At 49.4% G+C, this 27,894-nt stretch overlaps 2 protein-coding genes across 2 annotated transcripts; both read left to right on the top strand.

The window, feature by feature from the left end:
• The first annotated feature begins 2,583 nt into the window (after window positions 1-2,583).
• On the top strand, window positions 2,584-16,401 carry Syp (synaptophysin). The gene is made up of 7 exons (XM_005338684.5): window positions 2,584-2,726; window positions 3,876-3,941; window positions 5,005-5,129; window positions 8,296-8,491; window positions 9,208-9,399; window positions 12,112-12,442; window positions 14,883-16,401. Exons 1-6 carry the CDS (start codon window positions 2,691-2,693, stop codon window positions 12,436-12,438), a joined length of 942 nt encoding a protein of 313 aa, XP_005338741.1. The 5' UTR covers window positions 2,584-2,690; the 3' UTR covers window positions 12,439-12,442; window positions 14,883-16,401.
• Window positions 16,402-17,967: 1,566 nt separating this feature from the next.
• On the top strand, window positions 17,968-27,839 carry Prickle3 (prickle planar cell polarity protein 3). Its single transcript, XM_005338683.5, has 9 exons — window positions 17,968-18,125; window positions 19,302-19,387; window positions 20,291-20,474; window positions 23,580-23,693; window positions 23,976-24,113; window positions 25,124-25,327; window positions 25,419-25,605; window positions 26,310-26,615; window positions 27,117-27,839. The coding sequence occupies exons 1-9, from the start codon at window positions 18,084-18,086 to the stop codon at window positions 27,695-27,697; spliced, it is 1,842 nt and encodes a 613-aa protein (XP_005338740.1). The 5' UTR covers window positions 17,968-18,083; the 3' UTR covers window positions 27,698-27,839.
• The last annotated feature ends 55 nt before the right edge of the window (window positions 27,840-27,894 follow it).

The following is a 27,894-nucleotide window of genomic DNA, read 5'->3' as shown; positions in this document are numbered from 1 at the left end:
CACTGCTATACTTTGGTGTATTTTTTTCTAGGGGCCTGAAGCTGCCCAGAGGTCCCTATGCATCCATCCATCCCTGGTTCCAGCCCTGAGCCACTGCCCACACATGGGTATTTCCAGAAACCAGGACAGCTAGGCCTGATTATTCAGCGTCAGGGAAGGAGGGAGGAGGAGGAAGAAGAGACAGCAGCCAAAAAAAGCTGGAGACAGAGTGGAGGTGGTAGGGGAGGAGGAGGGCACTGGGTAGAAATGGAGGAAGGAGGGGAGAGAGGATGTGAGGGTTGGTGCCTGGTTAGGGGGGTAGTGATTCTCAAGAGGTCAGTCAGGTTAAACTGAGGAAGGACATACAGATAAGAAGGAAAGGATAAGGAAAGCCATAGGAGAGTCCTGCCATTGATAAGGCCTGGAAGTTGGAGCTGGTCTGGTATGTGAGTGTCTTAGGCAGAGGGGTCCTCTGATGGCATCAGAAATTCTAGAGAGGCTAAAATTGGTATCATGCTGTCTTCTGCCTCCCACCTTCTGCCCAAGAAAGAGAAGAAGACCTAAATTCATTGGTAAAAGATATATAGATGACAGCAAGGGGTGGGGCTCCCATCTCAGAGAACTCACTCAGGAGCCCCCTGGCCTTCTTCAAATCACATGAGAGTCACTCATTCTCTTCCTATACAGATCCCCATGCTCCTTTTTTTCTGCTTCTTGTTCCACCTGTACTCATTGCCCCAACTGTGCGGTATCATTCATCCAGGGAAAGCTTATCAGGCATTAGCTATGTGCCAGGCACCATTCTGGGTTTCTCTCAGGGAACTATGAACTATGAACTATGAACTGGCTCAAACACAAGACAATGCTACAGGTTGGGGCCCCCATTGGGGAGGGTCTGACTTAGGGTCTCTTCACTCTCAAAGCAGTGGTTTTTCATTTGCATCATTTGTGTCAATCACATCAGGACTGAAATTTGGAGGAAGCCAAAATTAGAGACTGGGATTCCAGAGAGTTATGCTAGGCCTTGAAACAAAGGCTTGAAGTGTTTGGACTGATGGGATAGCAAATCGTGGGCAGTCCATAGAGAGTGAAAGAAGACTGCTAAGGGATAAGTAGGAGAGACCACCTGAGGCCACATCATGTAGAGCCTTGAATGCTAGGACCCAAGATGTGGGATTTAGAGCATGTGGAACCATGGGAGGGACTTGAGTAGGGTAGTGACATAGTTAACATTGCATTTTAAATAGATGCTCTGATGGCTGTGCTGAAAACAGAAGGGAGGGGAAAGACTGGAGATGCTAAAATTGGCAGAAATGATGGTCGCCTTAGCTAAGGAAGGTGACAGAGGAGACAGCAAGAAGTGAATGGATTCCAGAGAAGTGAAAGAGATAAAAATTAACCATTTCTTGTGCCCAGTGCTAAGAACATTACAGTGATTATTGTGTTTAATCAATACAACAACCCTATACACATCATTTTAAACCTTCTTCCTTGCCCAAGGTCAAAGAGGAATAAATATTAGAGATGGGATTCAAATTCAAGCAGCTGAATGTCAAATCCCATGCTCTTCACCCCTCCTGTACACTGCTTCCCTTCATAAGGTAACAACTAGGAAGCATCCATTACATATTTGAATGATTTATGTGTTTTAAAAATAAGGGGGGTGGGGTTGTGGCTCAGTGGTAGAGCACGTGCCTTGCATGTGAGGCACTGGGTTCGATCCTCAGCACCACATCAAAACAAATAAAGTTATTGTGTCCATCTACAACTAAAAAAAATATATATTTTTTAAAAAAGAATACATTTTGATGTTTCAAAATTCAAAAGCTACAAAGACGATAAATTGAAAAGTTTCCTTTCCTCTAGTGGCAGCCACTGTTATCAGGTATAATGATGTACTGCTTTATTAGCATTTAGTATTAGTAAATTTTTATGTGCGCTCCTCCTAGCATGAGTGAGGTTGAACATCTTAAGCCCCAACTCTATTTCATCCACTCGATTTTGCAACATGGCAATCACTATTGACCTTGATAGGCCTAGTTTTAATAGCATGGAAGGGTGGTCAAATTAAGAGAGTGCTTAATAAATAATAAATAGGAAGGAATAACAAGGAATAAATAGGAACTAAACTGCAGAGTTGGAGTAGGCAAGGATTTGACCAAGAGGAAGAGAAAAATGAGATGAGAGGAGGGAAGAGCAGGTTTGTTTGGATGTACTTAAAATTCAGACTTTCAGAACCCTCAGGACCTTGAACTATGTTTAAACTGCAGAGACTCTGAGCACTGCCAATTACTAGCTGGGTGACCTTGTGCAAGTCACTTAGCCTCCCTGGAGACTCATTTTCCTCCTCTGTAAAAACACGGTTCATAGTCCCTCCTACCCAGGGATTAAATGAGTGAACATTTTAACAAACTCAGGAAAGGGCCTGGCAAAATATAATACTGTAGGAATGAGCGGTCCTCCTCACCCCAGTCCTCTAGCTGTCTTTTCAGAGAGAAAGATGTTGCCAAAACGCTCTCCTGTCTCCAGCCTCCAAGCTGGAATGGCGACCGGTGAGACTGGGAAACGACCTGTTGTGCGCAGGCGCGCGCGAAGGGGGATGCGAGGGGCGGGGCTGCCGCCGCCTGGGCTGTTCCAACGATCGCGCACCGCCCCCGCCGCGCCCCGCGCCCGCCCTTGCTAGCAGGCACCTCCCGCCCCCTGCATTGCTGATGCTGCTGCTGGCAGACATGGACGTGGTGAATCAGGTACGCGCTCCAGCACCGCGGACAGAACCCTCTGCTTCCAGGCCTCCGGACTCGGGTCACTTTGACCCCCTGACTCTGAGAGGTGGTCCTGGCAACAGAAACCTGTTCCCTGGTGCTGGGGCTGGGGGTCTGCGGCAGGCGAGGGAGGACGAGGGAGGTGGAAAAAAGAAGGAGTGCGCTCTTTGCCGCAGCGAGGGCCATCCTCATTGCCGCAGCGGAGGCCACCAAAATCTCTGATCATTACCGGCTACCTCGAAGGGAGCATGAGGGGGTCTTGGGGTTGGGGGAAAGAAAAGGGGGGAAGGGAGGGAAGAGTGGAAGGGAAACTCGGGGGGGCTGCAGATGAGCTAGGAAATAGAGCGACAGAAGGTGTGGGGGTGGGGTGGGGGAGGGCTGGCACCCGCCCCTCCCAAACAGACTGCACCCCAGTAGATGACCACTCCTTTCCCCAGGGCAGACCTAGGCGGACGATCCGATTTTGCCTCTCCAAACCCCCCAATCTCTTCTCCCACAAGACTTATCCAGTGAAGCCATGTCCCAGCTCTCCCTCACCTTAATCAATCCAGACCCTCTCCGCCATCTCACTCTGGTGCACCACCTCAGAACCTCGCCCCCTCGCTAACCAATACCAACCCCTCCTCATCCTCATCTCCTCAGACCTCCCCCATCTGACTCACCTTTACTCCTGTGGACTGCTCCCCCACTTTAGACAACCCACCTCTCACCCTATTATGACTCACCTTCACCACTCAAGACCCCCTCCCCCAACCCTAGTGAACCCCAACTCCTTCCTCACCTTCTTCACCGACCTTCTTCCCCATCTGATTCACCTTTAAGGATTTCACACCTACCTTCCCTAAGTGGTCCAGACTCCATCCCTGTCTTTCTCACGTCTGAACTCTTCTGCCATCTGACCCACTATCACCTCAGAGCTCTCCACCAGATTTGAACCCTGAGGGTCTTTTCACAGAGACCCTGGTGCTCATACCTTCCCCAAGGTGTCACTTTTTCCTTCTCACCCCCTTTCCAAATGCCTCCCCCTCCCAGAGGTCACGTGCCCTATCCTCAGGGGTCATCACCTGATAGCTTTTCCCCTTACCTTCCTGTCCATTTCCCCCAACCCCACCCGTCCCCACTCTCTCTCCTCAGCTGGTGGCTGGGGGTCAGTTCCGGGTGATCAAGGAGCCCCTTGGCTTCGTGAAGGTGCTGCAATGGGTGAGTGTGAACTGGGTCGTGAGGAACACTGAAGAGAGAGCCAGAGGTAGTGGGGGTCCAGAAGAACCAGGGAGGAGGAGGGGTGGGAGCCAACAAATGGATGGACAGTGGAAGGGGATAAGGGAATTGGGCTTGAGGGTGAGGTCCCAGGGGTTTGAAGCCAAGAAAAGGATGGACTGTGACGTCACATAAGGCTGAGGGTACCCCCGTCGTGAAGTGGCATATTGTGACGTCCTACATCGTTTCTTGAAGTGAGGGAGGGGTGGGGGAGGTGGAGCCTAAAGCTGATTGCTTGGGGAGAGATGCAAAGACAGAGAAACCCAGACACAGTAAAGGAGACAGAAATAGAGACAAGAAATGATGGAGATAGAGATGGAACTACTGAGAAAAAAAAAGAAAAGAAATGAGAGAGAAAGGCAAACAGACAAGAAAAGGGAATCAGAGAAAGATGCACAGAGGACAGAGATGCAAATGAAAATGGACACAGGGAAAGGAAGGAAAATGGAGTGGGGTAGAGAAAGAGACAGAGAGATTCTCAGAAATAAAGAGAAACTAACACAAAGAAAAAGAGATACGAGGGAGACAGAGAGAAGACCATATGGAGACCTCATGAGAGACAGCAGAGACACAGAGACAGACCAAGAAACTGAAAGACACTGACATAGACATACACTCATACAGAGAGAGCAAAAAGAGTCACCTAGAGACAGGAGAGGCAGAAAATCAGAGTCACAGAGAGACAGACATATGAGAAAGACAAAGACATATAGAGAAAAAGAGATATAGAAAGATATGGAAACACAGTAAGACACACAGAAAAAGAGAGGAGGACATCAGAGCATAGAGGGGTAGAGACAGAGAGGCACAGGGAAAGGGAGAAACAGGAAGAGACAGCCACACCCCTGTAATCAGCTTGTGACTATGAGCCCTGATTAGGGGATGGGGGTGGGGACCTCTCCATCTGCTGCTGCCTATGCTGGGCCCCCATCTGTCCCAGACGAGGGCACCCCGCCTCCCACATGCAGACAAGCTCAATATGACCATCCCATCCCTGCTGCCCAAGGTCTTTGCCATCTTCGCCTTTGCCACATGCGGCAGCTACAACGGGGAGCTCCGGCTGAGCGTGGAGTGTGCCAACAAGACGGAGAGTGACCTCAGCATCGAGGTTGAATTTGAGTACCCCTTCAGGTGTGACCCCACCCTGGGATCCCAACAGACCTGGGAAAGGCAAGGGTGGGGTGGGAATGGCTAATACCTCCTACCCAGTGGCTTCTGCCCAGCCCCCACCTCAAGAGGTCATAACCACTGGGATTGCTGCCCATGCACTGAACACCTGCTGTGTACCTGGCACTCCTTTGGACATCTAGGACCATGTGGTGAGCAAGACAGACACAGGTTGTCACCCTCTGGCTCTGTTCTAGTGAAGGAAAAGGGTAAGGGACAGGAAATAAACAAGATTAAAAAGTAACACACCTGTAATCCCAGTTACTCTGGAGGCTGAGATAGGAGGATTGCAAGTTCGAAGCCAGACTGAGCAACTTAGCAAGATTCTGTCTTAAAATAAAATAAAAATGGCTAGAGATGTCACTCAGTGATAGAATACCACTGAGTTTAATTCCTAGTACCACAAAAGAAAAAAAGTAAAATGCAGGGCCAGGGATGTAGCTCCGTGGTAGAACACTTGCCTAATCCCTGGGTTTGACCCTCAGCACAACCAAAGCAAAAAATAGTAAAAGATATAAATCTAAACACAGTAGGTGTTCAGTCAATATTATTTATTCTCCATTCATTCATCCATTCCATACACATTTTTTGAGAATCTGTTGTTTGCCAGATACTGCTCAAAGTGCTGGGGATGTAGAAGTGACTAAAACACACCATGCTCCGTATCCATGTGGAGTCTATATGATAACAAACAAATTGATAAAGAGGATAGTTGCAAATGGAGAGAAACTTTAGGAGGCAATCCTCATGCAGGGTTTTCTGATAGTGAAAAATGAGTAGGTGCTGCTTAGATATGGGGAATGATGATACCCAGTTAAATGATTCTGGCATTTATTGAGCTTACATTGTGTGCTGGGCTCTGTGCAGGATCCTAGGTGTCCAAGAGTGAGCATAGCTGGCATGGTTACTATCTCCTGAGGGATGGGGAGACCGACCTATAGACACAATTTCCATTGAGGTTCCTCCACTACTTAGCCAAATCACATAACCACTCTGACTCTCAACTTCCTTATCTGTAATTGGGGATGATAATAATGCCTATCCCACAGGGTTTTGGGAAGTCATAAATGAGTTAATACTTGCACCATGGTTAGCTTAGTGCCTGGCACACAGGAAATGCTTGCTAAGAGCCAGCCATAGTGGTGTAGGCCTGTAATCCCAACAACTCAGTAGGCTGAGGAAGGAGGATCATAAGTTCATGGCCAGTCTGGGCAACTTATTGAGACTATGTTTGAAAATAAAGTAAGAAGGGCTGGTAGTGTAACCAAGTGGTAGAGCACTTGTCTAGCATGCCCAAAGCCCTGGGTTTAATCTCCAGTACTGAAAAAGTGCCCAGAAGTGTTGGCTAAATAAGTAAAAGAAACCAGTTTTAGGAATGCAAGGAAGGAGGCCAGGCATTGAGTTGGAAATTGGAGGTTTTGGACCCTAAATGTCAATGTCAACCCAAGAAATCACTCAGTGGGAAGTGGGAACAGTTAAAATAGAGGAAATCCCATCCCAGACCCTGAATAATGATGGAAAGAAGTGGAAGCACCGAGAAAGCATGACCTGAGAGGTAGAGGAGCAAACAGGGATCCACTGGATCATAGAAAGCATGACCTGAGAGGTAGAGGAGCAAACAGGGATCCACTGGATCATAGAAACCAGGGAGAACCAGCGGTAGTTGGCAGCATAGAAAACTATTTAAAGTTGACCCTCTGTGAATCCACATCACAAAAGCTCCCTATGGACTCCCCAATGCCTAGGACTTCAGGACAGAAGGATCTGCCCTTTACCCAAAAGTCTCCCTCAAAGAAGTCTTTGTCCCAAGTCCTGCTGAACAAGCCTTCCTCAGTGCCCTGATACACCCTAAGGATCCCTCATTCCCCTTTGGGTACCTCCTCTCTAAACCCAGCCCACTGGAAATGGAAACTCAAACCCAGATTCAGTTCCTTGTACAGCCTTGGACAAGTAATAGCCTTGCTAAGCCTCTGTTCACCTGTAAAATGAGTCTAGTAATGCCCACTTTAGAGAAATTGCTAGAAGGGCATCATTAAATTAGATAGATATATAAACTGCTTAGTAGGTGATCAATAAATGTTAAGCCTCCTCCTTCAGGAACTCTGCTATACAAAAACACTGACACCATTTGCTCAGTCTCAGAATCCTGTCCCCAGTCTGAGGTCAGAGCTCTGGGCCCCCATTCCAGGCCTTTACCCCCTACAGTTTCCTCCATTTCACCAGACTGTCCTTGCCTCACATACAAATATCCTGTTCCAATGTCCCTTCTACCCTCCTTTCTGTCTTTTCCTACTTTGTAGCCACTGGGCTATCCTCTGCTATGCATACATTTTTTTTCCTCTCTCAGGAACCTGAAGTGGGATGGGGAAAAGAATGAGCAAGATATAGGGGGAAGACAGGATTCAGCTCCAATGCTGCCATTCCCTTGCCAGCTTTGTGACTTTGGTCAAGTTAATGCAGTTCTCTGAGCCTTTTTTTTACCCCTGTACATTTTATTGAGTAAATACTGCTTGAAAACCTACTATGTGCTCCGGGGTCCTCCAGACACTGGGGATACAGCAGTGAACCAAACAAGAAAAAGCCCTGCCCGCTTGTAATTACAGCATAAATCAAGATAAGTAAGCTCAAAACACAACAAATCCCTGGTATGTTATGTGGTGATCACAGCTTCAGAGAAAAATGGAACAAGGAAGGGGGTTAAGGAGTACAGGGAGCAAATGGTTTAATTAATTTTTAAATAGTGATTTCTGGGAAGGCCTCACTAAGAAGGTGACAACAGAGTAAAGCTTGAAGAAGATGGGGGAGTAAGACATGAAGATATTTAAGAGAAGAGCATTCCTGGCAAAGGGAATAGCCGGTGCAAAGATCCTGAGTTAAGAGGATGACTGGCAAGTTCTAGGAATAACCAAGAGACAAGAGTGCCTAGGTTGGAGTGGAGCATGGATAACCCTTCTCACTAGAAAGCTTTTGATCAGTCAGTGAAATGTGACTGGGTACATCACAGGTGCTTTGTGAATGGTCATTCCCTTCCTTTCCTGGGATTTTGTCAGAATCGGGTAGACCCATGACTGGGCAGGGGGCTGACAGTATTCTCAGGGGCTGTACTACACCTGCCCACCTCTCTCTGCAGGCTGCACCAAGTGTACTTTGATGCACCCAACTGCCGAGGGGGCACCACAAAGGTCTTCCTAGTGGGGGACTACTCCTCTTCTGCTGAATTCTTTGTCACTGTGGCTGTGTTTGCCTTCCTCTACTCCATGGGGGCTCTGGCCACCTACATCTTCCTGCAGAACAAGTACCGAGAGAACAACAAAGGGCCCATGATGGTGAGTCCCCTGCTGTTTGTATGTAGAGTCTGGGGGACACAAGACCTCAGGGACAAAATTCATTTTGTTCATAGGCCACACCAACTGTCAGGCCCATATGGAAGCAGCCATCATAACAGCCACACATTACTGCTGCTCCTGTCTCTTTGAGTCCACACTGGGTATCAGGGAGTGAGGGAGCCATAGGGCCCCAGGGACATACTCACAGCCTACAAAAAATCCCAGACAGGCCTACACCAGTGAACCTACCATTTCTCTCACAACCACGCAGTCTAGATCAAAGGAAGGAGCATGTAGAGGTTCACTGTGACAGTCATGCATGTCATCCTGCCACACAGACAGATTCCTACACAGCTGTACTCACACACCCTCATCCCAGACATCAAATGACACAAATTCCCACGTGCAGATGAAAGTGGAAAGACACACCACTTCCCACAAATTCGGAAACATCCCACAGAGTTCCTCCCCAACACCTGCACCCACACATCACAATCAAACTCCCACATCCTCTGTGTCACATAAACTCACACAAGCTGAAGCTGGGAGGGCCACCTTCAGGTGAAAATGTTGTAGGCTTCCCAGCTGAAAAAGGCAGGGGAGAGAAAGGCCTCTTGTGGGGGACCCTCCCTCCCAAGAAAGCTTCTGATCCCAGGAGGGTTCAGTGTGAAGTAGCCCACTCACAATGCCACCTTCCTCACCCCTGTCCACCCTAGGACTTTCTAGCCACAGCGGTGTTTGCCTTCATGTGGCTAGTTAGCTCATCCGCCTGGGCCAAGGGACTCTCAGATGTGAAGATGGCCACAGACCCAGAGAACATTATCAAGGAGATGGATGTCTGCCACCAGACAAGCAACACATGCAAGGAGCTGAGGGACCCTGTGACCTCAGGACTCAACACCTCAGTGGTAAGCCCTGGGAAACTGGAACTGTTTGAGAAGGGAGCCTGGGAAATTTCCAGTCTGGCATAGGGAGCATTGGAAAGTGAAAATGAGAGGACAGTCAGGAGAGATCCAAGGAGGATCCCTGGAGGAGGCATACCAACAACAGAGTCTTGAAGGATGAGATAACACAGCGATGCACATACTGTCCCCTAGTGGGGAACAGGAAGCATTCTATCCATATTAAATTTGAGAAACTTGGATCCCAGACCCAACCTTGTCATGTAGAATCTCCCACAACTCAGTATCCTCTTGGAACCTTGGTTTTCTTATGTGCAAAAGGAAACAATAACTTGAAATGTTTCCCTACTTGTAAGTTCAAATCCTAGCTCTGCCACTTATGAGCTCTGTGACCTAAAGCTAGTCACACTGCCTCTCGGGGCTGTTTGAGCATGTAAATTGAAGACTAATAATTGGTTTTGCTCCAAACTTGAGTATTTCATGAACTAATAACATACAAAGTGCTTAGAAAAGGGCCTGGCACAATGTAAATTGCATACAAATGTTACAGGTGCCAAGATTCTAACTCTTCTTTCAATTACTTGCTGACTAAGGCCTTGGGTAACTTAGCTTCTCTGGGCCTCAATTTCCTCTGTTTAAAGCAATGGAAATATCAGCCATGCATAGTGGGCACACCTGCAATCCCAGCAACCCGGAAGGTTGAAGTAAGAAGGACTGCAGGCTGGAGGCCAGCCTCAGCAACTTAATAAGGCCCTAAGCAACTTAGCAAGACATTGTCTCAAAATTTTTTAAAAATCAAAAGGGCCAGAGCTATAGCTTAGTGGTAAAGTGCCCCTGGGTTTAATTTCCAGGTCCAAATAAATTAATCAAATAAATAAATTAGAAATATCAGCCAAGTGTGGTGACATGGGCCTGTAGTCCCAGCTACTCTGGAGGCTGAGGCAGGAGGATCACTTGAGCCCAGGAGTTTGAGGTCAGCTGGGGCAACTTTGCCAGGCCCAGTCTCAATAAATAAATAAGGAAAAAATTAGGTAAAATAAAATGGAGATTTTACTTCCTAACTACAAAGGAACTTTTTAAAATAATACCTTTATTTTATTTATTTATTTTTACGTGGTTCCGAGGATTGAACCCAGTGCCTCACATATGCCAGGCAAGTGCTCTACCAGTAAGCCACAATGTGATGGTGGCACATGCCTGTAATCCCAGCAATTTAGGAGTCTGAGGCAAGAAGATGGAAAGTTCAAGGTCAGACTGGGCAATTTAGCAAGGGCCTAAGAAATTCAGTGAGACTTTGTCTCAAAACAAAACAAAAAAAAAAAGGACTAGGAATATAGCTCGGTAGTAAAGCACCCCTGGGTTCAATTCCTAGTACCAAAAAAAAAAAAAAAAGGAATTGTAAGTTAATTAATAACATGTAAAGCACTTAGAAGTGGGCACAATATATAGCAAAAGATATATGAAAAGTTTTATGTTTTTAAAATATTTTTTATACATTCAATATATTTATATATTTTTGCTTTGTTTTTGTGGTACTGAGGATTGAAGCCAGGGGCACTTTACCACTAAGGTATATCCCCAGCCCTTTTTATTTTTTATTGAGGGTCTTACAAAGTTGTACAGGCTGGCCTTGAACTTGTGGTCCACCTGCCTCAGTCTCGCGAGTCACTGGGACTAGTCATGTGCCACCAGGTCTAGCTCCCATGTATCTATATTTTAATATAACAGTACATAATTACATATTTTTACACATGAATAATTACATATGAATTTGTACACATTGTGTACTCGTGTGTGTGTGCACATTTGTTAGTAAACTATTCTTTTGTTTTTTAAAATTAATTAATTAATTATTTTGGTACTGGGCATTGAACTCAGGGACACTGGACCACTGAGCCACATCCCCAGTCCTATTTTATATTTCATTTTGAGACAGGGTCTCAGTGAATTGCTTGGCACCTCACCATTGCTGAGGCTGACTGAACTCACGATCCTCCTGTCTCAGCCTCCCAAGCTGCTGGGATTACAGATATGCACCACCGCACCCAGCTTCTTTATTAGTTTTTGACAGTACTTGAGATTGAACCCAGGACCTCGTGCATGCTAGGCAAGTGCTCAACCACTGAACTACATCCCCAGCCCTGTTAGTGACATATTTAATAAAAAGAAATGTATGTTTATATCCAGGTGTGATCGCACAATCCTGAAATCCCAGCTACTAGGGAAACTGAGACAGGAAAATCCCAAATTGAGGCCAGCCTGGACAACTTATTAAGCCACTCTCTTGAAATTAAAATAAGGCTGCAGTTCAGTGGTAGAGCACACATACTCAAGGCCCTGGGTTCAGAACCTAGTTTTAAAAAAAGTATGCTTACATCTTATGATAAACATATTACAAATTTAAATTTACTATAATTTATACATGTGTAAACATGTATATGTAATGTGTGCAAATAGATAAATACTTGTATACAGAATATGATACAGCTCCACATCCCCAGAAATCTTAATTCTAACATGCATCCTATGCCCAAGATGATGTTTCTGCACATTGACATTCAACCCTGGGACCTCAGTCAGGACTTTAGAAACCACCACCGTCCAGGAGTCCACAAATTCAAGCACTATAAGCCCATTCCTGTGCGCATGGCCTTGAAGTCCCCTCAGGCTCCCAAGGTAGTGGGCAGGGGACTACAGCCAGTCCTTATCTCCCTGCAGGTGTTCGGCTTCCTGAACCTGGTGCTTTGGGTCGGCAACCTGTGGTTTGTGTTTAAGGAGACAGGCTGGGCCGCCCCGTTCCTGCGTGCACCACCTGGCGCCCCTGAGAAGCAACCAGCACCCGGGGACGCCTACGGCGATGCAGGATACGGGCAGGGCCCCGGCGGGTATGGGCCCCAGGACTCCTACGGGCCCCAGGGTGGTTACCAGCCCGACTACGGGCAGCCAGCTGGCGGCGGTGGCGGTGGCTACGGGCCTCAGGGCGACTATGGGCAGCAAGGCTACGGCCCGCAGGGTGCGCCCACCTCCTTCTCCAATCAGATGTAATCTGGTGAGTGACTGGCGGGTGATATGGCCAAAGAGGGTACATGAAAGGAGATGGGCGGGTCAGTGAACCAATAAGAATCAGGAATGGACAGTACATAGAACATTTGCCCAAGAGTAAGGGTTAAAGTGTGAAGGAACCAATAAAGATACCTGAGTAGAAAAGCTAGCCAATGAATGGAGAACAAGAGAGTGGTACTTGAAGATGGGCGGAATAACAAGCCAATGAGAGGGAGGGAGAAGTGCAGCTCCGCGGGAAGGAAGGGGTGAAACAAGTAGACAGAGAGACCAATGAAAAGAGGGAATCACAGGAGGACTTGCGCAGTAGAGCATAGTCAGAGGGGCGGCTCTGCGGAAGAGGTGGGTCTTAGAAGTGACAGATTAGCCAATAGGTGGTAAAGCCAATAGATGCTGAGTGTAAACGGCTTGAGTCTTGAAGGTCAGACGAGCTCACCAATGCCAGAGGAGATGGTAGATATGCCACCTCTCCCAACTCTTCGAGGTTAAAGATGTGGTGTGGAATTTCAAAGGAGGAAAAGGGTTGGGGGTGGGGGTTGCTTGGGAAGGCTGACCGACATTTTTTTTACTTACTATTTTTGCAGTATTGGGGATTAAACCCAGGGCTGGCCTACTACTAAACTACACTTTTTAATTAATTAATTCGAAAAAATTTTTAGTTGTAGATGAACACAATATTTTATTTACTTATTTTTATATGGTGCTGAGGATTGAACCCAAAGCCTCACACCCGCGAGGCGAGTGCTCTACCTCTGAGCCCCAGCCCCCTAATTTATTTTTATTATTATTTATTTTGAGGCAGGGTCTCGCTAAATTATCCAGGTTAGCCTGCAGTCCTGCTGCAGGCTTCCAGGTCACTGGAATTACAGGCTTGCACAACTGTGCCCGGCATGGCTTACCGATCTTTTTGCTGTGCCTTAAGAGAGAATTGAGTCATCTGGTGGTGGTGCAATCCCTGCTACTCTGGAGGCTGAAGGAGGATGATTGAAAGTTTGAGCGCGGCCTCTGCAATTTAGTGAGACCCTGCCTCAAAATAAAAAGGGGTGGAATGTAATTCAGTGATAGAGTGTCCCTGAATCTGATCCTCAGTACTGCCAAAAAAAAAAAGTGAGATTTCCCTGAGTTGGGGGCGGGGGCAGGAAGGCAAGGAAGTTGTAACATGTGGGTAGAGGTAGTTTCTGGTACTGGGTTAGCTAGGAAGCAAAAGGCAGGGGATTTATTAAAGCATCTCTCATCTAATTCAACAAAGAACCCTGTGGGCCCTACCATCAAAATAATTCCATAGTCTTTCCACTTCTTACTGTAATCTCCCCTGGACCTCTTCACAGGTGTGCACCCCCATTTTTATTCTGTTCTATGCAGTATCCTAAATTAGTTCATGGCCCTCCTGTACTTAGAAGTAAGCTGTAGTTCCCATCTCACCCATCTCATTGGAATTAAAACTGGAAGTTTTCACTATGTACATTAAATCCCTACACGTGTAGCCCCCCACACCCATCTCACTTTCCTGATCTCACCTACCATTCTCCTGCTCTGTTTCAGTCAAACTGGCCACTGCAATGTGTCAAGCACAATCTGACTTCAGGGCCTTTGAACCTGTTTTCCTCCTAGAGTTTTATACCCACACAAATTAATATCTACCTAGCCCGCTTCATTTCATCCTTTTGGTCACTTGATCGGTGAGGTCTTGCCTGTCTAAAACAAATCCCCTTTGTTATCTCTCTCATAGTACCCTGTGCTTTTCCTTATCATGATCTATAATTATTAGTGTATATGTTTATTCACTGTCTCTTCCCCTAGACTGAAGAATATAACCATAACTTATTCATACAGGACACACATCACTTAGAGCACTCCTCATGCTGCAAAACATTTTATTGAGTAAATGATGGAAACACCATGAGACATTTACTCATTTTACTCTTCCCTGCTCAAAATCATTCCATGGCTTATATCACATCTGGAGGCAAAGATGGAGTCTTCACAGCTTGATCCCCAAGGCACCATGTGACCCCATTGCTGACACCATGCCCCTTGGTGTTTTATTTCAATGTTATGAATTTATGTTCTACTACATAATTCATTTATGCATCATTAAAGAAAGTCTGTTTCCCCCTGCCACAAGGTATGCCCCATAATGACAGGGATCTTTGTTTTGCTCAATATGGTATATACCCAGTGGCTAGAACAATAGCTGTTAATGGATTGTTTTTAGTTGGGAGTGGGGAACCTTAATGGTTTTGGTACCTAACCCAGTAGGCTCAAGATCAGGAACACCATGAGGGCAGCTGGAAAGAAACTGATTTCAGGGCTGTGAGTGAAGAAAGAAAGGAAAAAGCAGCAGCACCCAGGGAAAGGGGGCAGCTCCTCCCTAAGGGTGCCATCTGTGTTTAGACCCTTTCTCCTTTCTGTGTTTTTTGTCTCTACAGGTCAGTGCAGCCCGGGAGGACCCCATGGGTGGGCAAGAGCTCAGGAGAAGGCCTGCCCCCCTTCCTTCCCCTATACCCTAGGTCTCCATCCCTCAAGCCAGGAGACCCTAACTGTCTTTGCTGTTTATATATATATATATTATATATAAATATCTATTTATCTGTCTGAGCCCTGCCCTCACCCCTCTCCCTTCATGCACTAGGGGCCCAGTCTTGAGTGGGCTTCTTCCCTACTCCTGCCCCTTCCCTGCATTCCTCAGCCCCTCTCTGATCCCTGCCCCTGTCCCCTGAATTTAGGGGGCTCTGGAAGGGGGACAGGGAGGGGACAGACCTCAGCTGTGTGGGGAGGGTGGGTGTGAATTCACTCTCTCCCCTCTCTCTAGCCCCTCCTCCTAACTCTGGCCTTGGTTCCACCAGCCTTGCCTGAACAAAGCTGTGAAGGAAAATTCAACCCTGAGGGTGGGAGAGAGGCAGAGATCCGGAATCTTGGGGTAGAGAGGACAGCTTGGATCCAAGGTGGTCTTTAAAGGGAGCTCTATAGTGGAGGGGAGTAGTCATCAGGGAGTAACTAAAGTAAAGGGGTGCCTAAAGCATTCTGGGGTGAGGCTTGGAAGGAGGCCCAGGGCATGTCTCTAGAAGGGGTGGGGGTTTATGTGAGCCAGCAAGTGGACTCCAGACTGGTTGGGTCTTGGATTGGGACCAGCCTATAGAAGGTGTGTGTGTGTGTGTGTGTGTGTGTGTGTGTGTGTGTGCGTGCGTGTGTGTATGGCTTGGCACATTCAAGAATCTGAACTTGATCTAATGGGAACACATCTTGAGTAGAGCAAGAGGTGGGGTTCAGGAATGAGCTAAGCTTGGGGTGAACTGTCCTAGTCAGGGTTCCAGAAGGGGTGTGGTTAGAGTGGGGTGAGCCTGGTGGTTTCAGAAAGGGCAGCCCCTCCCCCAATAGGACACTGAAGAAAAGGTGTTTTAAATTGAACAGGTTTGGGTAGTAGGTGGGGGGTGCTTAGGAGCTGCAGGATGAGTTTTGTTAAGGGTGGGGAAAATGGCCCTAGCTAAGGCTGGGAACCAAGGAAGATGGTCTGGGAAAAAAAAAAACGAATGATTTTGCTTGGAGAGTGAGGGGTGGGATCCAGAGAGGAACAGCCCCCACACCCTTGTCCCTCCCCTTGACCAGATAGCTAGGTAATCAGAGGGCAGAGCCAGGCAGGTCTGTGGGGCTGGCCCACCCCTCTTCCCCCTTCCCCTGCCCCTCCCTCCCTCCACATCTCCACCCGATCTGGGGTGGTTGGAGGCCTGGTCTGGAGCCCCTGTCCTGCACCCTCTGCTGTGTCTGTGATGTCGGTAGTGCCTGTGATTGTGTGTTGCCATTTCGTCTGGCTGTGGCCCCTTCTTTTCCCCTCCAGACCCCCCTTTCCCACACCCTGCCCTTTGGTATTGTTTGAAGACCCCCTCCCCAGGAAGAACAAATATGAATAATTCTCCTCCCCCAAATAAACTCCTCAACCACCTAGTCCAACCGGCTGCAGTTTCTCAATGTGTCTTTTTGGGGGGCAGATGGGGTGCGGGTAAAGACTGGGGAGAGGAGGCTAAGACCCAAACCTGATGAATGCAGTTCAGGCTGCTGCCACATCCTCTCTGTGAAGGCTCCTCGCCTGCCAGTCATTCTAAGTCAAGCTCTGAGTAGACCTGCTAGCTATGACAGGTCTTTTAAGGGTTTGGTTCCCTCAGCCCACTATCCTTCCTGGTTCCTGTGGAGCCCTATCCTCAAATCCCCATGGGAAGGGCTTGAGATGTAGCTCAGTGGTAGACCACTTGCTTAGCATGTAAGAGTTTCTAGGTTTGCTCCCTAGTACTACAGACAGACAGACAGACAGACGGATCCCCAAGGGAGACATCACAGGGAGACCTTACCCTACCCAATCCTGTGCTCTCTCCTTTTCCTTGACTGCCCCAGCTGGAAAACCTCGACATCAGGGAGGTGGGGCGCTGGCGTGACTCTTTAATTAATTTATTCATTCTCTTTACACCCTCCCGGGGACTAAAAGGGGAGGGAAGTGACTGAGGTGTGTGTAATGGGGTTGAGGGAGGTTCCTGGCGCCCACGATGAAAGGCCGGGCTGACCGCCGCCGGCTCCCCTCCATGTCTAATTAGAGACCCGGGTTAGGCGCCTGAGGTCTGAGTTCTGACTGCAGACGCAGGACCCCCTCCTCCCAGCCCCGAGGCACAGTGAAGCCTGAGAGTGCCAAGGAAGAGACTCCCAGTTCTGGAACCAACTCTGGGAAGGGGATATCTACCCCAAGAGAGAAAAAATGGAGGTGGGGGAGGCAAAGCTTTAAAATCTCCTTCTCTGGACTTGGTGGGTATGGTGGCAGGGCCTGTAGGGATGGGGAGGGAGCTGGAAGAGATCCTTTAAACCTAGCCGCTGACTTTAGCCTCCTCCCCACAAACCTCATACAATCCTTGCTCACAGAAGGAAATAGGAAGGGTCTAGCTGTCTGGTTAGAGTCACAGAGCCGCAGCTGGGGCTGTAGATGCGATTGGGAACCACTCTCACATTATTATTATTATTATTATTATTTAGTTGCAGATGGATACACAGTATATTTATTTATTTTTATATGGTGCTGAGGATCAAACCCAGTGCTTCACACGTGTTAAGCAAGTGCTCTACCACGGAGCCACACCCCCAGCCCATCTTGCAGTATTCTTTTAAGGAAAAGAGAACTTTGGAACCTCACCAGTGGTAAGGGGCCAAGAGATGGCTTTAACCCCTGCCCAAATAAACATCCAAGATAAGTCGACACAAGGCGTCCATAAAAGCACCCTAGTGCACCACTCCTTCCAGTCAGGTAGCCACCTCCAAGAAGCTCCCTCCTCCACTACTTAAAGACTTAAGTCCTAAAGGCCACGCGACACATTGGAGTTCTAGAGGCTGTGCCTCCTGCTGCAGCTGGGGCGAGAGGGCAGGGGGCTTTTCTGCAGGACACCACCGGGCTGCGGACAGCTCACCTTCCGACAGGGGGCGCTTTGGCCTCGGAGAGACAACGGGGGCCGGGGGCGGACCCTACGGGGCGCACTCCTCCCACGCCGGTGTCAGGTTTACGGAACAGAGCTCCCAGGCCTGACGCGCCGTGTCCTGGAGGCCGCGAGGATTCCATTCGCCCTACCCGGCCCGGCTTGACCCTGTCCGGACGCGCCATGTTCGCGCGTGGATCCCGGAGGCGCCGCTCCGGGCGTTTGGTGAGCGACAATCAGGGCAGCGGTGGGGATCAGGAGTAAACTGAGGCCCAGGTGAGGGCGCAGGGCACAGGGATACCCTGGAGAAGCCCCACAGAGAGTCCGGGAATCCCTATCCCCAGCTCTCCCAGACTTGGGCTCTGGGGCCCCTGGAGGTGTTGGATAAAGGAATATATAGATCTGGTGGCCCATGCTCCTAAATCACCTCTCTGCACACCTTTATCAGCAACCCTGTGTCGTGGTGTGTCCCTTTTCCTGGGAACTATGAGAGGGGTTCTTAAAGGCTGAGTCTTGGGGTCTTGGGAGGAGCAGGGACCTCCACACCCTGGGGAGGGAAATAGACTGAGGGATGGGGTCCCACCCTTGTGGGGTGCCCCAATGCTTAGGGTGGAGGAACAGGGATTTGAGGTAAAAGGGCTTCCAGGCTCCCACCGGAGCCTGGGGAGCTTTTGACTTCCCATATGGGAGGGTCTTTCTTTTCCTTTGGAGGAAGTCTCTTGACTAGGAAAGGTGGGGTCTAGGCTTGGTGATCCAAAGGAGTGAATAGTCCTAGTAAACAGGAGGAATAAAGGCCAAGGCTTCATGGGGTGGGGGTTTCTGGATGGAGCAGGGGCTTCCTGAGATCCTAGGGGACAGTCCCCAGTTTCTTAGATATGAGGAAATGAAGGCAGGATTTGGGGGCAGGCTCTTGAGCTTCTGAAGGGAGTAGCATGGTTTATGTGGGGATCCCAAGGAAGAATGGGGGTCTCAGATTTCTACCCTATGGAATCCAACTGCTGCTGTCTTCTTGGTGGAGAAGCTGCTGGGATGAAGCCTAGGAGGGGATGCCAAGATTTGGGACTCTGTTCTGGTGGGATGAATACCCTAATTCTGGGGGAGGTCTGAAGGGATCTGAGGCTGGTGGGATGTGTCCAAGGCTGGGGGAGAGGCAAAGACTGCACAGGGAGAGTAATTCCTTGAAAAATGAACATATGGGGAGGTAGCCCCAGTTGCCCCGCCTCTGGCTCGGTTGTCTTCCTCCCCTGCGCTCCAGGCGCTGTCCCAGCCTGCCCAGCGCTGCCCTAGTGGGACAGGCCCCAGCGTGCAGTCGTGGGCCTAGGAGTGGAGAGGCAGGCGTTGACTTCTCCCTCTCTGCTTTGGCGCCTCGCCTGGCCCTGCGTCTGCCTCCGCCTACTACAGCCTCCAGAGGCAGAGGACCCAGACCGGGGCCAGCCCTGCAACTCCTGTAGAGAGCAGTGCCCCGGTTTCCTGCTGCATGGCTGGAGGTAAGTGAACCCTCTCCAGGACCTCAACTCTGTCAAAGCCTTGCCCTCAGGGAAAACTACTGGAGGCTTAGACCATGTCCCTAGGCTTGAACTCTGCCCACAGAAAGATCTCTGTAGGGAAAAGAGCCTCAATCTCAGGCTAAGAGCCCTGCCCCCTAACTCATTACAAAGAATCCTGTTCCCAGGAGAGCTCCACCTACTACACAGTCCCCTGCCCAAGAGGCTTCCCCAAGCCTGACCCTGGCTCTGAGCATCGCCCACACACTCCCCAACCCCTTTCTCCAGGACTCCATTCTTCTCCCAGGGCCAGTGTCCTATCCTCCTACGGGAGCTCACAGCCCACCTTCCCAACAAACACAAGTTCAGTGCCTCATCACAGGGCTGGAGCCCTGCCTCAAGGGAAAGGGAGTTCCCCCACAAAGCACGGAGCCTTTCCTGAAGGGAAGCTCCTAGATTCAGAATTTCACTCTCAGTTCTGGAGTCCCACCACTCTCAGACCAGCTGCTTGCTCACTGCTCGGAGAGTCTGACCCAAGTCCCAGACAGGAAGGTTAGGCGATATTCTCAAGACCCTATACAGCCCCTTGGCATTCTGTGTGCACACAGGTTCACAGCCCCAGCTCCAGTTCCCTCTGCCCACATCTTATGGCCCTGCCATCAGTCAGAAGCTGGGCCCCTCATAACCAGCACCCCACTCCCTATGACCTTGGCCACAGGCTCATAACCAGACCCTGACTCTTAGCCCCATGTCCTATCAGCCCCGAGGCCCATAGCTCTATACTCACAGCTCTTTGGTGGTAATCTACATGTCCTGCTCTTTCATTGAATTTGGCCTGTGAAGGGATTCAGGGGGGTCTGGATAGGCTACTCCTAGGTAACTGACCACCCATCTTGGCCCCCTCAGAAAGATCTGCCAGCACTGCAAATGCCCACGGGAAGAGCACGCAGTGCATGCAGTACCTGTGGACCTGGAACGCATCATGTGTCGACTAATCTCAGACTTCCAGCGCCACTCCATCTCGGATGATGACTCAGGCTGTGCATCAGAGGAGTATGCCTGGGTGCCCCCAGGCCTAAAACCTGAGCAGGTGACCATAGGCCAGCCACCCACTCTCATTCTCCAGTGGGTGCACACACATGCAGGCATGCACATACACTCACACAAACACACAAACACATAACACTCAAATAGGAATCTATTTCTGGAGCAATGCTAGAGTGTGTGGTCAAACTTCCAGTGTCCTTCTGACCCCTCTTGATGGAGACCCTTGAGTGATCACTGGATCAGTTCCCCAGGACTTGTTCACCCACTCCTATTGCACCCCCCACCCCAGGTCTTATCTAAGCATCTCATTCACCACACCATCATTGACTGATTCATTCCACAAATAATTACTGAGCATCTACTGCAGACACAGTTCTAAGTACTGTGGACACCACAGTGAATAAAACACACAAAATAAGGGCTAAGGGTGTATGTAGCTCAGTGGTAGAGTACTTGCCAGCATGCCCAAGGCTCCAAATGGCCAGAAACAAACTTAAGCTCTTCCATCTGCAACTCCCTCATTTATTTATTTATTTATTTGTTTGTTTGTTTGTTTATTTATTTATTTATTTTGGGTACTGGGGATTGAACCCAGGGGGACTTAGGCCACATCCCCAGCCCTTTTTTTCTATTTTATTTAGAGACAGGGTCTTGCTGAGTTGCTTAGGACCTCACAAAGTTGCTGAGGCTGGTTTTGAACTCATGATCCTCCTGCCTCAGCCTCCCAAGCCACTGGGATTACAAACATGTACCACCACACCCAGTTGACAGTTTTCACACAAGTGAACACATCCACATATTCTTAGGTCATCTTTCACTCCTTTATCTTGACTCCCACAAGCAAATCCTCTTGTCCTACCAGCTCTACTTTCAAAATATATTCAGAATTGGGGCTTAGTGGTAGAGTGCTTGCCTAGCATGTGCAAGGCTCTGGGTTCCATCCCCAGCACTGGAGTAAACAAAAATATATATACATATACACTCTCATTCTCCAGAATTAGACTCACTACTTCCATCATCAGCACAGTCACCAGTCGTTGCAGTAGTCACTTGATTCCTCCTCATTCTTCCCCCTGCTTCCTCCCTCATTCCTACAGGCTGTCACAGCAGCCATAGATCCTGTTAACTCCTAAGACAAATCATGTCCCTCCTTGCTTACAACCCTCTAGTGACTGACCCTTCATTGAGAGTTACAGTCAAAGTCCTCTCCATGGCCCTGCTACCTCTCTGGCCTCGCCTCCAACTGCTGTCCCCTTTGCTCACTTTCTCACACATACCTGCCAAATACACTCCTGCCTCTGGGTCTTAACACTGCTATTCTCTCTACCTGGATTGTTCTAATTCACATATCTGCTTAACTCACTTCTTCACATCCTTTGGAGCAGCTCAAATATTCAATTCTTCTCCTTCTCCTCCCCCCCTTCTTTTTTTTTTTTTTGGTGCTGGGGATTGAACCCAGAAGCATTTTATCACTGAGCCACATCCCCAGCCCTTTTTATTTTTTATTTTGAGACAGGGTCTCACTAAGTCACTTAGGGCTTTGCTAAGTTGCTGAACCTGTCCTCAAACTTGCAATCCTCCCGTCTCAGCTTCCTGAGCTGATGGGATTGCTGGGATTATAGGCATGTGCCAGCAAGCCTGATTTTCCCCTTTTTTAAAATATTAAGACAGGGTCCTGCTAAGTTTCTGAGGCTGGCCTCTAACTTGCAACCCTTTTGCCTCGGCATTCCTAGGTGCTGGAATGTCAGGCATGTACCACTATGCCCGGCTAGACATTAAATTCTCACAGAGGCCTACCTGAGTTCCTTATTACAGTTCCACTGCCCTTGCTATTTTTTCTGGCACTGGAGATTGAATCCCAGAGCTCTCTACCACTAAATTATATCCCTAGCCTTTCTTATTCTTTATTTTGAGACATGGCCTCAATAAACTCTTGAGGATGGCCTTGAACTTGAGATCCTCCTTTCTTGGCCTCCAAAGTCATTGAGATTACAGGCCTGAACCTGCACCTGGCTCCTTCCCTGGTTTTTTGTTCCATATTCCTTATACCATCTGACATAGCTTTTCCCTTCTATATCTGCAGGTTCTACATCTTCAGGTTCAACCAGTTGTGGATCAAGATTTGAAAAAAAAATTGCACTTGTACTAAACACATACAGACTTTTTTCCTTGTCATTATTTTCCTAAACAATACTTCTTTTTTGTGGTGCTGGAGATTAAACCTATGGTCTTGGACTTGTTAGGCAAATGCTCTACTATTGATTTATACCCCTAGCCTGTAAACAATACAACTATTTAAATAGCATTTATATTGTATCAGGCATTACAAGTAATACAGAAAGGATTTAAAGTGTATGGGTGGATGTGTATAGGTTATATGCAAACACTGCACCATCTTATACAAGGAACTTGAGCATCTGCTGTTTTTGATATCCACGAGGGGTCCTGGAACCAATCCCCCAAAGATCCCAAAGGATGACTATATGTTTACATGTTTGTTTATTGGCTATTTCTCTTTTCAAGAATCTAAACTTCACATGGGAAGATATATTTGTTTTTTTGGTACTAGGGATTAAACCCTATGGTTCTTTACCCCTGAGCTATATCTCTAGTCCTTTTAATTTTTTTTCTTTTTTACAATTTTGAGAAAGGGTCTCACTAAGTTGCTTAGGGCCTCACTAAATTGCTGAGGCCAGTCTCAAACTTGGAATCCTCCTGCCCCAACCTCCTGAGTTACTGGGCCTACAGATGTGTGCTACTGTACCGAGCAGGATATGGTGTGTGTGTGTGTGTGTGTGTGTGTGTGTGTGTGTGTGTGTGTGTATTGCAGTGCTGGGGACTCAACCAGGGTTAAGGGAAAAATGGGAGGAGAGGAAGTAGAGTGCATATAAGCATTCACAACTCTTTTGAGGAATTTTGCTGTACAGAAAAAGGAAAAAAATGGAGCATAACTGGAGGGGAAAGTAGGGTCAAGACATATGAGAACTCTCAGCATGTTTGGGAGCTTTAGGGAGAAGGAGGAACCAAGAGACGTTCCCTTCTGATGAGTTTAATTTTTTAGAGAGGCAGGGACTCACCATCTCATTGCGTCCCTACCACCCTTAATCTCAATTATTTTCTCCTACCCACCCCCACCATGTCCTCCCAGGTATACCAGTTTTTCAGCTGCCTCCCAGAAGACAAGGTCCCCTACGTCAACAGTCCTGGGGAGAAATACAGGATCAAGCAGTTGCTGCATCAGCTGCCCCCACACGATAGTGAGGTGAGAGAGAAGACGGAAAGAGCATGCTGGGTAGAGAGCACAACCTGGGCAAATGCAGGACAGTTGGAAATGGGTAGGGTTGAAGGAGAAAAGGTAAACTGAACTGAGCTTAGGGCTGAACAGGCAGGGGCCATCAGGGAACATTCCTTGGCAAAACCATAGCTTGGCTTTGGAAAAAGAGGGAAGGGGTGGGTATTTCAGGCAGGAGGCACCAGCTATAGAAAGTCCTAGAAGTCAACTTGTCAGTGTGGATGAAGTCTGGAAGACCCCTGCTCCCCCTAGGCACAGTACTGCACAGCACTGGAAGAGGAGGAGAAGAAAGAACTGAGAGCCTTCAGTCAGCAGCGGAAGCGAGAGAATCTGGGGCGTGGAACTGTTCGCATCTTCCCAGTGACCATCACTGGAGCCATCTGTGAAGAGGTAAATCATGAAGGGCCTTGGATTGAAGGTCTGGGGTGCAGGACCCACCTATTAGGCCCTGAAAAGCTGAGGCCTGCCACTCAAGCCCCAGTGGACTGTCTCTAGGGCCCCCTCTACTGGAAAAGATGTGTCTCTAGAGCCCACTGATAGGACCTGTCCCTGGGATCCCACTGTTGGGTATAGATTTTCTCTAAGGAGGCCTTGGTTTCTTTCCTCCATGCAATAACGGACATGGGCCGTGGGCTCTCTCTCTTGTCCTCTGGTGGTCAGGACTTGTGCTTAAGAACTGACCCAAAGGCTAGAGGTATGACTCAGTGGCAGAGCACTATTTAGCCTGCTCAAGATTCAATCCCCAGCACAAAGAAACTGACCCACAGTGGCAGGACCTGTGTCCAAAGCCAAGTGGTGGGTGGAATTATCTCTAAGGCCTTTTCTGGTGGGTGGAGCTTGTCCTTAGAACTTACTGTTGGTTGAAGTCTGTCAATAAGGTCCTGGTGGTTAGATCTGTTCTGTCTCTACGTCTGCTCCAGCCCCCTATGCAGGAGGATTGCCTGTAAGGCCACCCTCAATATGTAGTGCCTGTCTCTATGGTTTCTGACCATGAACAGGGTCAGTCACTAAGGCACCCCCGTAAGTGAAAACTGTCTCCAAGTAACCCTGTAACTGATTTAAAAATATTACTGCTAAACAGAATGGCATATACCCATAATCCTAGCAGCTCAGGAGGCTGTAGCAGGAGGATTGCAAGTTCAAAGCCAGCCTCAGCAGTTTATCGAGACCCTGAGCAACTTAGCAAGACCCTGTCTCAAAATAAAAAGGGTAGAGATGTGGCTCAGAGGTAAAGCACCCCTGGGTTTAATTTCCAGTACCAAAAAATAAAAAAGTTACCCTGTACGTGAGGCCAGTCATAAAACTTGACCATGGGAAAGACCCAAGTGTGACATACCTGGCTGACCCAATCCATCTGACTATTTTAGTGATGGTGACCGTGTCTGTCTGTCATTTGGCAGTGTGGGAAGCAGATTGGAGGTGGGGACATTGCGGTGTTTGCCAGCCGTGCAGGCCTGGGTGCCTGCTGGCACCCACAGTGCTTTGTGTGCACCACATGCCGGGAGCTGCTTGTTGACCTCATCTACTTCTATCATGCTGGCAAGGTCTACTGTGGGCGTCACCATGCTGAACGCCTGCGCCCACGCTGCCAAGCCTGTGACGAGGTTTGTGCCTCTCTGCCCAGGGGTGGGAGTGGAGGGTGGAAAGGGTCAGGGCAGAACCTTCTGACAGCTACAGATGGCCTGCACCTTCCAGATCATTTTTTCCCCTGAGTGCACAGAAGCTGAGGGCCGGCACTGGCATATGGGTCACTTCTGCTGCTTCGAGTGTGAAGCTTCACTAGGAGGGCAGCGCTATGTCATGCGGCAAAGCCGCCCCCACTGCTGTGCCTGCTATGAGGCCCGACATGCGGAGTACTGTGATGGCTGTGGGGAGCACATCGGTGGGTGAATAATGGGACTGGATGGAGGGATGCATGTATAGCTGGGCCACAGCCCCACGCCACCAGGCCCTAGCCCCCACTACACCCTATCCTTTAACTCAGTCCCAGCATCACAGTCTAGTGCTTTTTTCTGCAAGCTCCATCCCCAATATCCCAAGCTTTGCCATAAGGCCTACTTACACATTAGGCCACTGTGACATGTCTCCACCCACCAGCAGCACAAAGCCCTCTAAACCTAGCCTCTGCTTGCCCTGAGCTATGCCCCATTTTCTTCCACTTTCCTCCACCAGCCTAGATTTGATCCCACCTTCTAGTGACACTATCCCCTCTAAGCTCTGCCACAGCCACCCAGGCCTCTTCTTGAGGCCCACCCACCTGAAGTCACCTCCCTTTAATGTCTGTCTGGCTCACATCATAAGAGTCCTCCAGTGATCAACCCCACTCCCAGAGGGGCACCCTGGGCAATAAAGGGAGGTGGGTAGGTAAGACATTTGCCAATCTCCAGGAGAGACTCAGGAGGATGAGGAGCCATGTGGTGTGGACCAAACCCCACTCCAGAGTGATCCCATTTAGGAAGGGGGGCGGCAAATCAGGGTGCACTGTCTCAATCCACCACTTTTTTCCAATTAAGGCCCCATTCATCAGGACTGGGAGTATGCCTGGGGTTCTGCCTCAGTCCCCACCCCTGACTTTGGTCCCCACAGGCCTGGACCAGGGCCAGATGGCTTATGAGGGCCAGCATTGGCACGCTTCAGACCGCTGCTTCTGCTGCAGTCGCTGTGGCAGAGCCCTATTGGGCCGCCCCTTCCTGCCCCGACGTGGCCTAATCTTCTGCTCCCGAGCCTGTAGCCTTGGGTCTGAGCCCACCGCTCCAGGGCCCGGCCGCCGCAGCTGGAGCGGAGGTGGAGGCACAGTCGCTGCCCGGCTGGCAACTTCCACGTCCTCTTTCCCTGCTTCGGAGGTGAATTCTGAGACCGCCACCAAAGGCACCTGCACGGAGGCGGCACCTGGTGAGAGCCACGCCCAGTCACAGCCCCGCCCCCCACCTCAACCTGAGCCCTTCCCCAGGACTTGCCCAGGCCCCGCCCAGTGTTTGACCCAGCCTCCTTTGCCGCACCATTCCAGGCTGGTCTCCAGCCCCAGCTACACCTACCTTGGGAACCCTGGGTTTATCCTGCTTTTATACAGGGTGCTTCTCTTGCTTCCAGGTGGAGCCCAAGTTCCTCCTTTCCTTCAACCCATCACCCTCCACCCATTGCACTCAGGCCCCACCCCTATTCTGTGGTAAATCCAATCTACTCCATCCCAGAGCTTCCCCAACCCTTGGCCACGCCCCATACACCAAATGTACCTGGTTCCTCCTTACCCAGTCTGCACCAGGCTTCAGATCCCTGTCCCCACTTCCCTAGTCTTAGTGGGTGGAAAAGGAGAAGGCCTTTCCACAAGCCTCCTCACAGGTGGGGGCGGGTGGGGGAGGCAGATATAGGGAGCCCCCATCTCTTCTTTTCCAGCTGCAGGCGCCGAGGAGCCCTCCCCCTTTACGAGAGGGGCCCCCCATCGCCACTCTATGCCCGAGCTGGGGCTCCGCAACGCTCCTGAGCAACCCCTGGAGTCTCCAGAGCAACCAGACCTGCGTCCTGACGATAGTGCCTTTGGCCGCCAAAGCACCCCTCGTGTTAGTTTCCGTGAGCCTCTGGTCTCAGAGGGAGGTCCGCGGAGGACCCTGAGTGCACCTCCGGCCCAGCGCCGCAGGCCACGTAGTCCCCCACCTAGGGCCCCCAGCCGTCGCCGCCACCACCATCACCACCACCACCGCCACACCGGCCGACGTGGCTACCATCGCTGTGACTTGGGATCAGGGTCTGACTCAGGATCTTGCTCCAGCTCACCCTCCAGCCCCAGTTCTGAATCCTCTGAGGATGATGGATTCTTCCTAGGGGAACGTATTCCACTGCCCCCTCACCTGCGCAGGCCCACAACCTCTCCCGACAGTGCAGCTGAGACTTTAGGCTCTGCGACCCCACAGCTCCATGGGGATTCTCGCACAGGGATGCCTCGCCAGGCCCGAGACAAAAACTGCATCGTGGCTTAAAGACCTAGGCAGCTCTGGAGGGGGGCTCTATTCTCTGATAAGCGTAGATGATGCCGCCCACCCTGAACTAAGTCAAATACCCTTTCTTCCTCCCTCTTTCTTCTGTTTGTATTATTGAAATAATTTAATGTTTGTCATAAAACAGGCCTGGCTTCTTTGCTTCCTTTACTCCAGGTCAACCCACCTGGATGTTTGAG

This window comes from Ictidomys tridecemlineatus, chromosome X (assembly GCF_052094955.1).
Source record: "Ictidomys tridecemlineatus isolate mIctTri1 chromosome X, mIctTri1.hap1, whole genome shotgun sequence".
Lineage (NCBI taxonomy): Eukaryota > Metazoa > Chordata > Mammalia > Rodentia > Sciuridae > Ictidomys > Ictidomys tridecemlineatus.
Note: the sequence above shows the minus strand (reverse complement) of the source record. Positions and strands in the feature narration are given on the sequence as shown.